This window comes from Apteryx rowi, unplaced genomic scaffold (genome assembly GCF_003343035.1).
Source record: "Apteryx rowi isolate R43461 unplaced genomic scaffold, aptRow1 scaffold_34, whole genome shotgun sequence".
Classification (NCBI taxonomy): domain Eukaryota; kingdom Metazoa; phylum Chordata; class Aves; order Apterygiformes; family Apterygidae; genus Apteryx; species Apteryx rowi.
This window is the reverse complement of record NW_020449863.1, coordinates 2,216,772-2,234,829: the sequence shown is the minus strand read 5'-3', so window position 1 is coordinate 2,234,829 and position 18,058 is coordinate 2,216,772. Positions and strand designations below refer to the sequence as shown.

Below are 18,058 nucleotides of genomic sequence, written 5' to 3'. Positions count from 1 at the left end.
CATGCACATAATAAATATGGATGGCTCCAGGCAGAAATGCATGGATCCACTTTTGAAATGACAGGTTTTTAGGACTTGCTCTCAATACGCAGGAAATAACTGATTTTCCCCATAAGCAATTATAATATCTAAATTGTAATTACTTGCTCAATTTCAGTTTGAGAATGGGGAGAAGTTATACTAATCAAAGAGCCAGTCCTGCACTCACTGGCATACAGCACAGAAACAGAGGTCAATATACACAAACTGAGTTGGTAGCCAAGAGGCTAACTCAACTCAAAAGCTCAACACATTAATAATAAAATATGCTTCACCAGAATTGTAATTGCTGGCCCAAAACCATTAATTTGAAGGGATTCTCATATACTCATAATTACAGAAATACAAATCTTCATTGTGAAATTATGAAGTTATATGGCTTATTAAAAAGCTATTCTTGCATTAAACACCAATACAAAAGACAAATTTTACTGCAACTCCCCAGAGCCACACTGAAAACTGTACTACAGCAGCAGACATACCTATTTAGTTTCATCCACTATCCCTTCATTATCAAAGGCAATTGAAGTCCAGTAACAGTATTCTACATTGTTTTTTGGAGTATCGAGTAAAGTTAATTATGAAATCTCATTCTACAAAAGAGTAACCTAACATCAATACCATTCATTACTTATCAATATTGACAGTTGTTCTTACCACAGTGATTGGGAACAGAACCCATCGATCCTCCTGCTCCCCAGCTGCCTTATCACAAAACTACCAAAGCCTGCCAGCCTCAAAAGTGCTTGCTGTTTCTTCTGCTCTCGAAGCTCTGCACTGCTTTAGAACAGCTCCATTGCAAGAGAAGGAAGAAAACCGCCTCCGATGCTTCGCTGGAAAAGGAATAGAGCTACGAACAAAGGTTAAAACTGAAAACTTGAAACTGCTTCGCAGAGGTGTGGCTGCTGAAAACTGACGTAGCTGCGTCACCACAATTTTACTTTGGCAAACACAGCTTCCTGAATTCAAACAGATCTTAGACAGAACTATCTTTTGTTCCAGCAATTGCCAATTACTGCACAGGCTTGCATTCAAGGTCGCTCGCGAGAAGAGTAAACTACACCAGGATGCGTCAGTCATAACTACTGTTTAAAAAAAAAAAAAAAAGTTATCAACACCAAGCAATATACATCTAAAACCTTCCACACTTAGCAGGATGCAAAGTGCTTACTCCCTTCCAACTGGCCACAAGTAAATGTGAACAAAAATATTCACAAGAAAGCAATAAACTCCCCAGAGGTTCACACTCTTCTCCGTTACACCTAATTTTTAACATTCCTTACAATCAAAATGAACTTCTGTGACTCTGACAAAGTAAAACAAAATTTTCCTTTACCAAAATCATTAAAAAGTTGCCTTCAAAAAAGTTTTAAGAAAAGGAGAAAAAACATTCACTGAGAATTTTCTTCTTGATATTGGGAACTCTAACATACATACGGTATATTTTGAAACATTTTCATATTTCTTAAAAAGGATTACATAACCTCTATTAATATTCTCCTTAAAAACAGAATAGAATCATGCTTCATAATTATAAGCAATGTTGTATCTATATTAAGTAAAACATATTTAATATAAATACAAAGTCAAAAGATGCAACTACTCCTATAAAGTCTACCGGTTCTCTTCAGGAATGCAATAGATGCATTTACATTACTATTGCTAACAAAAACAAACCAAAAAAAAAACAACACAAAGCCAGTTTTGAGAAAAGACACCAGACATGATTAAAAAAAAGCTTTCAGAAAAGATATAAAGCACCCTTCTTAAGGATTTAGAGCAACTTCTGATAAGGATAAGGAGGAACATAATCCCACATTTGACTGCCATGAAGGTTTTGCACCTTTCTTGCATTCATGTGACGATGCCTAAAGTTATCAAGATTATACAAGATATACAAAGTTATCAAGTTATACAAGATACCGGACTAGACAGACAACAGCATGTTCTCATACTGAAGGTCAGCAGGTGTATGGAAAGTATCTTTGGATACCAAGAGCTTTTCTGTACCATTTTTTAAAACAACAGTTTCTTTTAATTCAACTGTGTTTTCCCCCTTCAGTTACTGTAAACTTAATACTGTTTTATCAAGAGAGGTAATGATGAAAAGAATATAATTGTTTTATTTTTGCCTTTGACCAATATATGAATTGTTACCTATACTGCTTCAGTATATTTAACTAACTACACTTCAGGATATACAACTGTATTTGAGCTTTACCGCACTTCAGGATATACAACAATATCAAACATTACAAAACAATATTCACAAGACAAAAATATTTTGGTAAGATGCTGTTCACCAGCACTTACTGTATTTAAAAATACTTTTAAAGCATCTAACAGGAAAATTACATACTGCTAGATCTCATCGACAGCACAGATCTGAAGAAAACTTGAAATACATTTACTGCTTGCATAGATACATTCCCTATCTTTACATACAGAAAACACCCACAAAATGATTAAGTCTCATAATTCAAAGCAAACAGTGGTAAGTTTTTTTCCCCCTAGGCAAAAAAATTATTTAAAATTTTAAGCACTTTCCCAATCCTCAAAAATATGTATTTAGATAATATTCGACATCAGGCCTACTCATGCCCATGAAAGTAGTTTATATTGATGACGTACAGATATAGATATGTAGAAGTAGAAAAACCTATAATAAGCAATTCACAAATCAAGCATTTGCACTCACAGACCTGGCTAAAAACGTAACAAACCCAGTATAAATTCAATAGGCACGTAAACAGCTTTGCAGAGGAGCTCTGCAACACATATAGTGAGTGAGAATACTTAAGTGCATTATACAGTTTAAAGCCTGTCTAAAAAAAATATTTTGTTCCATTTGATGGCCGTTAATGGCAACTGGTTAGGATTTAACCTGACCATCAAAAGAAAAGGTTATTTAACGATCATGAACTATGGTGCTGCTGTACCAGAACAGGAGAGATGGCCACCAGCCTCTTTCTGCACCAGATTACGTGGGTCTCCAGCCTAATTTGCCAAATACCCACATCCTATAAATTCAGCCCACAATTCCTACATCACATTTTGAAACTTCTTTCTACAACAGATCTCAAAATTCTCAAGGAGTGCCAAAAAGACATAGCATGCCCAGCCCAACTAACTTTATTTTTCTCTTTAATAAAAGAAGAAAGAGGTCAAGAGTTGTATTTGACAACTTCAGGCTTGACTGTTGCACCACTCTTTGCTCAGCCCTCAGATTTTTATTTGCATATCTGAAATGCAAACTTATGTACTACAGGCAGTCTCAACTCCTAATAAGTCTTTTCCTTGGTAAAAGGAGCTGCTGCAAAGTAGCCAGAATTAGGCAGCTAGAGGCAATGAGGTTGCAGCAGTCACTATGTTGTTTGTAGAGGAAACTGAACTAAGGCAGCTAGAGCTAAGGATGCAGCCAAAGCAATTCCCGTTTAAATCAGTTTATATTCATGGAGATAAGAGTCCATAACATCTCATCAGTGCTACACAGCCTAATATAAACTTCCTAAAAGTGGGAGATAAAAGGTACTCAGTATGTTCTTAAGCTAAGTCTCTTTCCTAATGATTTTCCTGTGCAAAAAAGTGGAGCAACATGCAAATACAAGCATTCAAAGTAGGTGTTTTTTTTTTTTTGGGGGGGGGGGGGTTGTTTTGTTTTTTTTAAGAAGTAAATGAATGACACAACAAGGGAATGTTCTTCCATCTCAGGAGAGCCTGACACACACAAAGCGCTCACCAGCTCTGAGCCAATTTACCAGCCCGACTGCACTTTCCATGCAGTAGGATTTCTACTGAGACAAAAACTGCCAGTCTGGTTGGACTACTTGTTCATCTAGCCTATACAATGTTTCTAAAGTGGATGTTATTTGCTTCTCCATTTACCTTAATAACACACTCAAAGAGCTTTCTCCTTAAAGGCAAGCAATCAAAAATCCTCTGAAAACATGCTTATGCCCAAAAGCATGAGGATTCTAACAATTTTCTAAAAATGGATTATTTACTGTAACGCCTCCTACTTGCTACTCATGTAAATGTCTAAATCATCTCAGTTCTCATGAGACTTCTTGGCTTAAGCAACTTCTTAAGAAGATGCATTTTTCAATATAAACTTTAATTCTGTGAGAACAAGGACAGGGGAAAAAAGTAGGGGTGGGGAGCAAAAACAGTATTTCCTTTTCTTCGGATTTAGTTTCACTGAACATTCATTGCTTACAAGAGATGTTCTACCTTTCCATCATTTCATGCACCCCCCCCCCTTTTTTTGATCCCTTAAAAGAAAGAGCGTTAAGACAAAGGGATCTATTTTCTTACATGTACTTAAAAATTGGTTGCCCAGGTCTGGATTCAGGATCTACAGCAAGGTCCTATTTTGAGCTCATGTTTGCCCTACCCACCTCCTTCAAAAATTAAGGTAGTAATTAAACCACGGTAACTCCTCTCATTCCAGTGTGATTTTCTTGTCTCCTTGGTGCTCACTCTTGCTATTTCATCAGGTTACTCTACATTCCTTGATAAGCTTGCCTAGTCTTCACCAAATTAAATAACTGACTATTTTTATACTATTTTTGGTAATTTCACCACTTTACTCACACTAATAGAAAAATACACATTTTTGCAACATAGCAACTCTTTCCTTCTTAAATTCTATTAGAACACTTGGGCCTACTCAACTGGTCAAGACAATTGGCTGTGCTTTAATGCACAAGCTTGAGCACCTTTTTATTTAACACCTTAAGTCCTAAAAGTGATTCATTCTTATTAGCAGAAGAAAAGAACTGGACTACTCCCATCTATTGTAAAGGCTGACAGAAAAAAAGGGTAGTTTTTTTTTCCTTTAACTATCTGTTAGAGAAGAAACTATTTCACTTATTTCCTATTTTTGGTAAGGTGACACATTGCAAAGTAAACCATCTGCTTCACAGACCTACCATCACCCTTCTGATTTCTTTCTCATACACTTGCCTGAAGTATTTTATTGGGGGGGGGGGGGTTTCTGGTTTTGCTAGGGCTGAATCCCTTTTTCCGAAGAATCTCTGATGACTCAACCTTGGTGTACTATGCCTTTCTGCTTCCCTTTTTTCTTTATACATACACATCCGTTCTGAGACTGGATGTTACTTAAACTTTGATGATCTATATTTAACTATTCAAGTTTCTTTGCTCCTGAAGTTAAATTCTTGATGACACACTTCTCTGTGAAGAGGTAGGAGGAAGGGAATTAAATCCTCTTAAAAAAACAAAACAAACTTCAATATCACAGCAGCAGTTAATCATTTACTTCTGCCACAAATTCACTGGGCTTACCTGCGTGATGCCTGGCATTAGTGATCAGCTCAGAGTTACTGCTTTCGGTGAATTCTTGCATATTACTTAGGACAATATCTAGAAAAGCTCTTACGTATTACCAAAACTATTTGTGAAAAACGCAGTTGGGCAACTATTAGCAGCCTCAGTGTTCACAACAGAACCACATATTGCCTACATCAGTAAAGACAAACATTCATGGCTTAGTTTCCTTTGTCTATTATAAACATTTTCAAAACACTTTCGAATCAGACCTAATCTTTTCTAGCTTTAAATAAGCAAAGGGGGGGAAAGAGGAAGATGTTAATTGATGTTTTTAAATCATAACTGACATGTCTAAGTATAAAAAACTAAGATTGTTACAATACAAGTTTAGCAAATTTAGCAAAGCCCATCAGCCCTCTCTGTATTTACTGCACATAAAAAGCAGGCATTCAAAGCTGGAGGAACTTGTTAAAGCACAGCATACAACTTACCCATCTGGAAAGGTGAGCTAAGTACAACTGGATTCCAATAAATAACTTATTTTAAAGTTCTTATATTGGCCAAAAAAGAAAAAAACCCTCCTCCTTCATATGATGTAAAAAACAAAACAAACAAAACCCCCCAAAACATAGAATAGGAAAAAAATAAAAGTATCTTTCAAAACAAAAATAAAGATTTAAAGTCCTATAGCTAACCAGAATTAATGTGAGAAAATTTTGTTTAACATAGGGGGGAAAAAAAAAAGCTACTATCACTACTCTCCACAGATGCTTTTTAATGTAATCCTATACCACAACATATATTTATAAATGTATTTCAAACAGACCAGTCACTCAAGTAAGAGGAGTTCAGATATTAATATTCATTGTTATTTCCGTTACTGTCGTACCAAGAAATGCCAGGTGAAGATCACAGTTGAATTGCATTAACCACCAGACAGACAAGTGAAAAGGAGAGTAGTCCTAGTCCTGGAAAGTTTACAGGTTAGGTTTACAGCTCACCCATATGGGTTTTAAAAGAAAAAAACAGGAGCACAGGAGAGGAATGGTGATATACCACACTGAGCAAAGCCCAGCTGAGAGAACAGATACCTCAGAAGGAAAATACTAGCTTGGAAGCAGCATATGTACATTTGCGTGTTTAAGTGACTATCTCAGCAGAAATGAATTAAATTTCATTGCTTATTCTTCTTAATGATACCATTATTTTTAGTTTACACCTCAAAATTCACTGTGAAAAATAGTGCAGAAAATAAATGTCTCGGTCATCAGAGCTGACAGTTATACTTTAATCTTACATCTCCAAACTAAGCTTTAAACGTTTCGGTCAATAGCTACTTAGCCTACTGGGAACTCCATTTATGTTCTTATTAAATATAAACCATATTCAAGCAAAACACAAAACTCACCAAAGCAGAGAACAAAAATATTATTCTACAACTAAAGCAAAACAGAAAAGATGAATGTGTGGTTATTTTTAAGCACCTCTATGGATGCCATTCAAGATATTTCATACTGGCAGTTCCTTCGGTCAACTTTGGTCAAGAAGATACATGCGGTAATGCAGTACTTTGAGGAAAGAGGCCTTTATTGCCGAATCTCCAGCAGCAGCAATCAAGAGATCCAGGCTCTAGTACACAGACGGAAGAAGATGCACGGCTCCCAGTCAGTCCTGCTACAACTGCAAAGTACATCTAAAGGCTCACAAGCTGTCTCACCACAAGTGGCCCATGCTGCTCCACCGTCAGCGGAATGAAAAGGTATCAGAACCTGCACTTCAGCATTGAACAAAATATGAACAAAGACAGCAGTCAGTTCAACAGAAAAAAGTAAACCCTGAACACATTGCACAGACACTTTTCCAGAAGTTTTCACTTGCCTAAATGACAAGCTGAGGAATTACTTCAGCATCACGGAGCCATCTCCCCTCTCTGGTGCCGTTCGTTGCCCTTTCTGCCCTGCCCTGAAACAAGCAGGCAGACTGCCTTATTTCCAAGGCAAGCAGTACAATAAACCTGTGCTCTCCAGGACTCCAAGTCTGCCCAAATACACATGCATGATTCTACTGTTCAAAGCAAAAAAACCCTTTTCACATTACACATGCACCTAAACACATCCATTCGCCACATCTCTTCCCTGGGGAACGAAGAAACCAAAGGAGGTACATGGACATCTAACAAACTTTCCAGAGAGCATTTGCTTGATTAGATCAAAGCTCACCCTGAAGCAAGCAAATTCAAAAAAAAAAATTTTTTTTTTTTGGTTAAAGCTAAGACTGCTTTTTCTTCCTGTTAGCTTTGTCACATAAACAAACCACTAATTTTTCATATAGTAAAAACGGCAAACAAACTTGTTTTCCTCTGAGGCACTTAAAGTCACCTGATATTTGCACCATTTGATAATGTTTACAACCAATTCTTTCCTTTCTTCAGTGTAATTTAATCTGCACCTGAAGTGCAGATACTCCTGAATTTAAAGCAATACAATACAGAAGAGCTAATTCTCATCTTCTCCTTAAGGTGTCAACAGTGGAAAAAGGGGGGGGGGGRGGGAAAAAAAAGGGCAAATAAGTCAAAAAGCATTTTGAGGAAAAAGAGGTTGTACTGGTCAGATATTTAGATTTATAAAGAAAGAGCCCGTACTGGTCTGAGCCAATCCTAGAACTCCTGCTCCGATCAAGCCAGGGCAAAAGCACTTCACTGCTACAGATCTGTACACTGGAGCTTCTAAACCCTTTCTCATTTTCTTTTTGGCTTCATTTTCCCCCTTTAAGAGACCCCCCCAAAACCTGAATGGTGAATGCAGCTCTCTTCAAAGGAACTCTCTGCGTGCATGGATGCGTGCAGGTTTGTTCTTGTTTTGTTTGAATTGGTTAAACTCGGCAAGAAACTCTGGAGAACAGCTGACGGAGACGTGTTCTTGCACAACACTTATTTTAAGAGTGCTGAAAACCGATGCAATGCACAAATGCGCATCTGCCTTTATTTATTTATTTTTAGGAAAAGGCTCTCTCTCTCCTCCAACCCAAAGCTACACCAAGGGAACATTCAAATAAACCCCCAGTAAGCAAGCAGGAGATGTATATGCTTATTAGACAGACTAATTACCACTGCAGTTACAATAGGTATTAATTTTATAAAGCTTCAGATGGTTAAACAAGTATCTTCAGAGACTCACCATCCAACTTTCAAGTCACACATAGCGAAAATCTTTTTTTTTTCCTCTAAATACCCAGCTGCAACTAAAAATGGTAAAGCTAATTATAGCCATCACAACTTTAATGCAACTGGATCACAGGAAAAAAAAGACATTACAGATGTTTGTGATTACTTTAAAAAAATTAAAAATAAACCAACCACTAACTGCAACAGATTGCAGTGGAATTTCCCAGTTTCCAGAGCAAGCCCCCACATGATGTCACCAAATCTCTCCAGCAAAGAAGAAAGCTGCTGGTCCCCTGCCAGCAAATTGTTATAAGCACCTGCCCGCACCTGGGGGAAATAATAAAACACAGCAGCCAAGCAAGGGAGCGCAGAGATGGGGGGGATGCTACAAAATACTATTTGCAGCCTGAATTTTATTTATACAGTCACACAATAGGTATACACACATAGCACCTGAAACTACACTCAGTAATTTAAATCTGCAAGCAAAAAAACATTCGGGAAAGTAATGGAAACTTCTACAATTTTCTTGTGCTTAATGGTAAGAGCAACTGAACTATCTAATCAGATGACTCTTGGGGACCAACTGTCCCCAAGTTTGAAGTTTGTGACTATTTCTTAAATTGCCTTTAATTTTCAGCTTCAGTCTTAATTTTATTATTTATCCTATTTATCCTATTTAGAATTAAAATTAATTATTCCATTATAATGGAATTAAGTTATTCCATTATTCCACTATTCTAATTATTCCATTTTAATTTCAGCTATGTTCTCCATTTTCTCCTGACACCTTCTGGATATCTCTTGACGCAATTCACAGAGAGGGGGGAGATTTTACCATATCAGATTTTTGGCCCTCCCACATAGAAGACAGTGGTTCTTCCTGTCGTACCAAGCTATTCACTGAGAATGTAAAATGGAAAGCAGTTAGGGATTGGATACTGGCTCCAGATCTGTTGCATCCATGCAAAGGAAGGCCATAAGCATTCCTGCATTACGGAATTGCATTAGGCAAAAATCTCAGATGACAAGAGCTGCAAACTAAAGCATTGCATAACAAAAAAGTTACAGATCACAGCTTCCAAACAACATGCAAACTTTTACTTTGTTTGAGCAGCTCACAAAACATCAGGCTCTTAATTCTTATTAACCTCATCACCAATTTGCTTCTTGACAAGCTATTACAACTGTAATGCTTCTAGAGCTCAACTGCTTTAGTTATTATCCACTGTCTTATACCTGCTGAAAACATAAAATCCAATAAAATTAGGCAAAATTTGAATTAAAAAAAAAACATATCTACAAGTGAAAGAAACATGAGCTACAAAAAAAAAAAAAAAATCAAATCACATGCTCAAAAAATAGGATCATACATAATCAGAATCATGAATTTAAGGCTCAGTATTCTCTGAAGATGCTAGGATATTTTTGGAAGACCACAATAAAAGCTTCTAACAATGATCTTTCTCAAAATCACTACTTTTCTGAGCTTTAAACTTACAGAATTGACAGGGTACAATATTTATGCACACTGTTCTTTGTATTGGGGGAAGAAAACATCAAAATAGAGTGAAAGAGCAAAACCTAACATCATTATTTGATAACATGCTCTACACTATCACATATGCAAGCTATATATGTATTTTCACATCAGAATTGTTCTTTGATAAGACCACCTCTATTTTGCATGAACGCAATGTTATCAGTAAGAACTTAAGTACCCACTGATCTAACAATGCCTTTTTAACTACACTTCTGTCTTAAGAAATGATGCATCTCCACAGACAACCTGATAAAGCTTGTTCATCTGGAATTTCTTACAAAGAAACACGCTAAAAAATTACAAACTTTAGATCCCAATGCCACCATTAATATCACACAGGTGAACTGCTCTGTCCATGCCGAGTCTCACCAGCTCCATCTAATACCAAGACAGAGATCAGGATCATGTTTGTACCAAAATTTTTTTGTGCCTATGCCTAATACCACAAGAGAAATTAAGTTAAAGTTCAAATAAGTGTTTCTCAAACTAATGCAGTTGCAAAGTAATTATTAGATTATTAATAATTATTAAAACACTAATTACGCCCTACAAAAAGGATTAATTTGATTTTTAAGATTGACAGAACAAGATGTTTTAAACACCTTTATAACTGAAAAGCAGTGGTTATACACAGGGGCATATATACCCAAGGATCAACAGATCTGCTTAAATGTTACCTATCCTCTATAGACATGAACTGAAGTTACTGATTTCTGCTAGGAACTTAAAGACTTCATTGTATCTTATCTCGACTCTTAAGTCGCAATGTCTTCGCCATTCTTGCCACCACCATTGCACTTTCTTTCTGCAACAGCAGGCAGAGGTGCACTTGCCATGCCTTGCAGCAGATACAATTCACTGCCCAATTCCACATTCAACTGCAGCAAAATGAGCTACAGGCAACAAGAAAAATGGAGGAGCGCTTTCCATATTCACCAGTACTCCCACCAATGCGGGGGGGGATAATAATAGTAATAATAATAACACAACTTCTTCCATTAATTTTAAAGACAAATCAGGCTGCAAGGCAAAAGAGCTCTCTTTTCCTGTGATATTTGATGATGGATTAGTTTTAGGAGAGTGACTATTCATCTAGATTTGTCAAATTGCTTTTGACTCAAAACTGAAGATTTTTTCTTTATTATAAGTATTCCTGATGGTGTAAATCTATACCTCCAACACCTTAAGCAACAGAGAATCGCAGTTTTATTTTTTCGCTTCCAATAAGCTCAAGTTTTTAAAAATAAAAGTCCAATGTCTCCAATCTCCTTTTTGTTTGACATGTCAATAAATCTCTCTAGTACCATGCATTGCTCTGTAAACTCATACCTGGAATGGACTTTTCAAAATTAGTCCCAGGTATTCTAAGGTTTTTTTGTTTTTTTGTTTAAAAGTAACTTCTTGGAAAGAAAGTGTTATACAGTTGGTTTTTATACTAACTGACAAACTGTATCAACACTTAAGACAAATAATTTATATGGAATTTTTATAGCAAATTATACATCTTTGCTGGCTTCAAGATCACTCATTCTGATCTCTGCTTCTGTTTATTCACTCAGTTATAAACTTTGATTCAATCACATAATCTTTTGCAGGTGATGTTCTGACTATCAAATTTGATAATATAAGTTATTTTTGGCATAATGAAAATTAACATTCATTCATCAAGGTGCCTTATAAAAGAGACTTTTTGTAGACCCATTTAATTCATCTAATGGTTGCCTGCTTTCAAAGACAACATATTTGTATGTTATATCTTTTGACACTTAAAGCTAGTTGGCTTAGTTAAAGGGCATACAAATTCATCTTTGTTATTGTGCAAACTTTTCAGAGTCCAAATTAAACAAAGAAAAAATATGCAAGTAATAATTGAGCTAGTGAGGTTAGAAAAATGAAGGTACTGGCTGAGGGATGATGGTAAGATTTACCTGATTTATACACACATCTATGTATATTTTTGAAATATCAGATACACATTTGAACGCATATGCCTGTCAACATATTCCATATAATCCCCCCCCAAAAAAATCTCTAAAACAGCAATACTTTCCAAAGATGATGAGCCTGGGAGGCACCAGTATGGAGATCCACTTCAACATAATTAATGAACAGACTCAAACACTGTTGTGAAACACAGGCAAAATCCCCCTCTCCTCAGTTTTAGCACCCCTGCACTCACACCTGACAAACTCATTACAGCTGCGCTGCCCAACCCACAAGCAGCTTTGCACAGCAATGACAGAGCTGCACCTGCAGGGTGGCAGGACGAACCTTACAGGTTTTTTTCCATGGCACAGCAACATTTTCCTAATTTGCAGTTACATTCCCCACACTTGGGTGGTAGGAAAATGCTCTTAGGGGTCTGGGAAGCTCACAGGCATCAACTGTTTTTGAGCTGTGAATATGTTCTCCTGTCCCTGTTTTTTTCCCTAGCATGTTCACAGCTAAATGTTTTTCAGCTGTGATTTTTCTAACACCCACTAAGACCATCCTGCTGTGCAGAGAACAATCCTCTTGCAAAATGCCTCAGTCCAGCACTGCTAATTACCTCATTTCACAGTTCAGATGAGCCCAAGTGGCCCTGGGGTTAGCCAAATCAAACTTAAGTTCATTTCCAGCTGAAGAATAATTTACAAAACAAATTTTGACTAACAATGATTTGCCATTGTCACCCAAAAAGGATTTTTCAAATCTTAAAAAAGCTGACTTGAAATTTAACTGATTTTAAAACAGAACTGATTTTAAAAATAGTTCCAGTATGCTTGACCCTTTGATTTGTGATTTTACAGTCATGTATTTCCCTTCAAACCATTCTTCCTCAATTGCTTTTCCTATAAAGGTCGTCCACACACAATCATCACAATGAGGCTGAAGAAATAATGTACGTTTGCACAGAGAAGTTAACCCAAAACAGATGCAATTTCTTTAAATTCCTTTCAGTTCCCTTTCATTTCTTTCCAATTCAAATCACTTTGAAGGTACTATTTCCAACATGAGTAAAGATTATTAAAAAAAATCATTCATCTGCTGGACTACATCCTTTTCATAAACAAATTCTTCTTAAAAGCAATGATGCCTTTTTAAAAGACCACAATACCAATAATTTCATTTCTGCTGTTCATTTTTCTATTTATCTGTTGATTAAACTAGCATTTGTGTTATGTAAGGAATGGGTAAGACGAGAAGATATACAATTATTTTAAAAAGTTGGGTGAAAGACTGGCTGGGTTATCAGGCTCAAAGTGTAGTGGTCAATGGTTCTGGACTAATAGTCTAACTGGCAGCTGGTTTTGAGTGGGTGTTTCTCAAAGGTCAGTACTGAGGCCAATATTTTTTAACCTGGTTAATGGGATGAAAATCTACTATTCCACTACCCAAGGGCAGCAGGGGTTATAGAGACGAAGAGCCAAACTTCTTTCAGAGGTGCACAGTGAACAGGCACACGTGAGGCAATGGTCACAAGCCGCAACAAGGGACACTCCAACTCGGCAACCTGTTTCTGTGCTTAACCACCCTCAAGATGGGTTGTTTTTTTTCCTTCATACCCAGAGAGGCTGTAAAATTTCCAACCATCCTTAGAGATGGTTGGTCAAATGGTCAAAACTCAACTGGACCAAGACCCAGACCCCAAGTAACAGGATCCGACTTCGGAGTTAGTCCTGCCACAGGGGTTAGGGGGTGTAGGACCAGGTGACCTCCAGAAGCACCAACCTCAATTTTGCAGTGATTCTATGATCTATTCTAGGATAGCACGTTTGGTATAGGGTTACAAATGTAATACACCAACAAGCCAAAATATATTGCCAGCCAATATGCCAGAACAGAAGGTCTGCTCTACAGACAGCAGACGCTCCAAAAAGCTCGGTTATCACCTAATACTCGCTCTTATGGGAAATCAGGGAAGAAAAAAAAAATCCACAAACACACACACACAACATTTGTGACCTAACTGTACATAAGGACTTCCACCTCACATACATCAGATCATATCTTTTTGCTGCTTGCCCTTGAGCAACAGACACAGGTCACAGATGCAAGCAGCACAGACTTCATGTGAAGGGGAACAAACACCTGGGCCAAAAGGTAAGTGTTCTGCAATGGAAATTTTCCTCTTCAGATGCCCTCAGCTGTTCTACTCCCCTTACATTGTATTCTGAAGTGACAATTCTATGACTGATTTATCAGTGTGTTTAAGCAAATCTTGATGTCATTTACTAAGTATGTACTTAACACCCATTTTGTCTCAGTCAGTAGAATCTCACTGCGAAACATCTTGAGATAAACTCAGGGAAGAAACAAGTCTTTGTTTAAATAGAAGTATCTGATAGCTAGCCAAAATCACAATAAGATCTACGACAAACACAGTCCAGGGAAAACAGATCTGTAGTGCAGCTGATACAACCAACTTCCCTCCAGTATAAATGTCCTTCTGCTGTCCCACAGAGGCAGCATTGCTATGTTTGGGAATTGAGAGGACTGGACATGCTGGGCCAGATACTCAGCTGATGTTAATCAACAGGGCTCCATCCACAACAGGGGAACGGTGCAGCTCTACACCAGATAGCATCTGGCCTGCTGTGTTTTTGTTTCATGTATTGAAAAATTTTTAAGTCAAGTCTATTGTGGTAACTTTGATTTATGTTACCGGACTGTCTTCACTACAGAAAGTCTGCTAAGGAGGACAGGGGAAGACACTGGCTGTTTTAATGTGTGATAGTTTCCAAGTTGGGAGGGGGCAGAAGTATACGAAGTTTTCAAATAATCTGAAACCAGTATATTCTAGGCTTAGGAAACAATTATAACCAAAAAGGAATAAATACATTAACATATTCTGTGTCTATAGTTCATATTATCTTTAGGAGACTAACTGAAATTTACTACCAAGTTTGGAATCTGGTCATAATTTAGCTTTCTAGGAGGTTGAAATGAATAATTGGAACCTACACTGGTGAAATTAGGGGCCAACACACTTTGTGGATATAAGTCATATCAAAGGTCTTATTTATTACATATTGCTAAGAAAAACTAAACACACTTTTAAAAAAAAAAAAAGAGCACCAAGCACTCAGCACCCAGCAATAAGGTGCTGAAGAAACACTTCCAAGCTTGGCACTGAGAAGCAAAGGGAAGATGCTGACAAATGGAACAGAATTCTGAATGGAGAACTGAGATTTGCTTATTTCCTCATTGATCTTATAATGACCTACCAACAAGTTCACTTAAGAGACACCAAAGATCTTCAAGAGATCTTAAAAGGCCCTGAGGACAAGATGAGAGGGCCAGTAACAAGCTTATATCCAAGTTAAAAACAAAAAACCAAACCAAAACAAAAAACCTGACTCTTGTTCCCTGCAAACTATAGGGACACACTTTATATAGACTAAATGCTTCTTTTTTTTTTAACTATTATTTTAAAAAATTTTATTTTGCTTTAAGGATGCTTTCATTTGTGGACTTAAAATTTCAGGGGGTGGATGGGGAGTGGTTAAATGAACAGTCTAAATCTTAGCCTTTCCCTGAAACAGGAAATTTTAGGAGGGAGAAGGAGAGAAAACTGGGCTGTCCATGATCTCAGACAACAATACTCACTTGCACAGTAATGTCATTTAAAGTCCTTTAAAGTTGCAGGCATTTGCAAACAAGAAGCCTATAAATCAAGGAGACTGAGGTGACTAAAATTGGGTGCAATGTTAGAAATTAATATACTGGAGAACTTTATGCACTAAAAGAGCAAGGTCTGTCATAAAAATGGAGGTTGAGACATGCTGCAGGGAGGGTACTTAACGATAGGTAAAAATACCAGTCCTGACATTCGGAAAACATAGCATCTATTATAAGACTTTCTGCATGAGCTGTAGAAAAGCTACTAACTTGGGTGTGGTTTATACACATGCAGAGATGAGAGGGAAAAATGACAGTTAAAGGACAGAAAGGGGAGGAAATCTTTCAATAGTAGGAAGATTTGCTGGCCCAAATGCCATGACTTCTGTGACATTTGATGACAAAACTACAGTAGAATGTATTGAATAGGTACTGCAGGGATACTGTCAAAAACATGGAAAAAATGGTAAATGTTAAGCTTCTCACCACTTTTGCAGAGCTGCAGATTAACACGTTGAGCATGCCTTATATTCATGCCAAGCTAAAGCACCTACACTGATAGCGATACATAAACATGTTAGCTCCAGCAGTTTTTGATAGCTGCCCAGCTGCAAAGAAAAAATAAATACAAAAAAACCCCTCCATTAACATATTCCTGCAAATTAGCTAATATGCAAGCAATAACCACTGTGTGCACAGATGTAAGAGAAAAAAAAACAAACACTTAAACCCCAAGTCTGGCAGACTTTGATCAGTGACTGAAGATGCCAGCATTTATCAAAGTGCTGTCTGTTGGCTTGTCAAGTGTAATTTGTGGAAACGCGTTCTGAATCAATGAGACGCATTTAAACACTCAATATAGTGTGGCACCAGAAATTCAGGGTTTAAAAAGATACATCTTAGTTAAATGGTTTAGAAAAAAGTGACCCTGAATAACCACCTGGGTGGGGGGAAGATAAGTAGTCACATCTAATGTTAATGTTCAGTGAACTAGGAAGGTCATACAGCAGAGTGGTTTACATGTGTCCACTAAAAATATCAAGAAAACTGAACTATGCAATTGCACGCTTCTTTCTCTCAGTGCTCTATTTTTAATTTGGACAATTAAAGTAATCAGATTAGAACATCACAGAAACTTAGAGAAACCTTTTCCTAAGTCAGTTAGGGAAAATAAAACAGAAATATTTCATACTCTATTTCTAGATATTTAAAGGCTGTATGGCAATTGCTCCATTTAAAAAGTTTGGTGCTTTTAACTTGTTGCTTCAGGATTTTAGCCTGAGAACAACTGCATATGGGTAATTTTTTAACTATCAGAACTTCTCTTGTGAGCAATTTTATTCAAGTACATCAACCTTGGCAGAATCAGGAACATGTCTACTATTTTCCTTTTCAGAGATTTCAAACTAAAAAATTCAAACATATCCAAACAGAAAAAGCAAAAGAATCAAAAGGCATTTTTTAGACCTAGTATTTTTCAAAGCTTGTAACATCTCTATTTTATCTATTTATAAATAGATCTATGCCAAAAGCCATAACAAGTTTTTTGAAAAACCAACAGAATAACTTTTCTGTGAAAAAATTAACTGGATCACAGAGTTTTAATCATTCAACAACATATCTAGGAGAAACTAAATCAACTTTAAGACAGCCTGTTTTTTTATGCAATGCAAGTATCTTATCTTTCAACACATTTCAGTTACTGCAATTGCCTGTGGCAACCCAGACTATAAAGAAGGAAGACTACAGACTATTTGCATAGCATAAAAATTACTACATATTAAAAAAGTATTCCATATTTACCCAGCAACTTTTGTTCTGAAGGAGCGGACAGCATGAATCATCCTATTTGTAATAATATTTGGCATTTCTTCAACTAATCTTTACTTTTTAAAGTAAATAAAAGTTCCACTTGTCATCTCTGCCAGATCCCTGTACAGATTCACTTAAATGCATTCATAATACTTTATAACAGCTCCTAATGCATCTTCTCCTCCCTAAAATCCATCTTCACTTTTACCTAGATTAATGTAGTAGAGTAATCCTATGTTTAAGTTTTTACTTAGAGATATAACACTGTCCTTTGAATTCTGTTATCCCACATTCACCTCAAGGAATACAGTTTGCCACAGCATGCCTGTAAGGTTGTGCTGGCGGGAGGCAATTGCACCTTCCCTTACAGCATCCCGCTTTGAGTTTTAATTCCTCATAACTCCAGCAAATTACTTCCACGTGGGCCAGTATTCTCCATTCCAAAGAAATTTCTTCGGAATCATTGAACATAATTGGTTTAGCCTTTTTTTGTTGTTTAAGATGTCTCTACCTACACCACACAGGCATTTTTCTTAAGCTCTGAACAGAAAATTGGTGCTGACATAACTGAACGACCTACCCATTTTTGCTCTAAAACACAGTTTATG

General features: G+C 36.9%; 1 protein-coding gene across 1 annotated transcript in view; it reads right to left on the bottom strand.

Moving 5' to 3' along the window:
- Nucleotides 1-787, bottom strand: part of EML4 (echinoderm microtubule associated protein like 4) — a 127,217-nt gene extending 126,430 nt beyond the window's left edge. Inside the window, exon 1 of the mRNA XM_026072371.1 lies at nucleotides 697-787. Coding sequence (XP_025928156.1) covers nucleotides 697-721 — 25 coding nt within the window. The 5' untranslated portion in view covers nucleotides 722-787. The remainder of the gene's footprint in view (nucleotides 1-696) is intronic.
- Nucleotides 788-18,058: the final 17,271 nt, after the last annotated feature.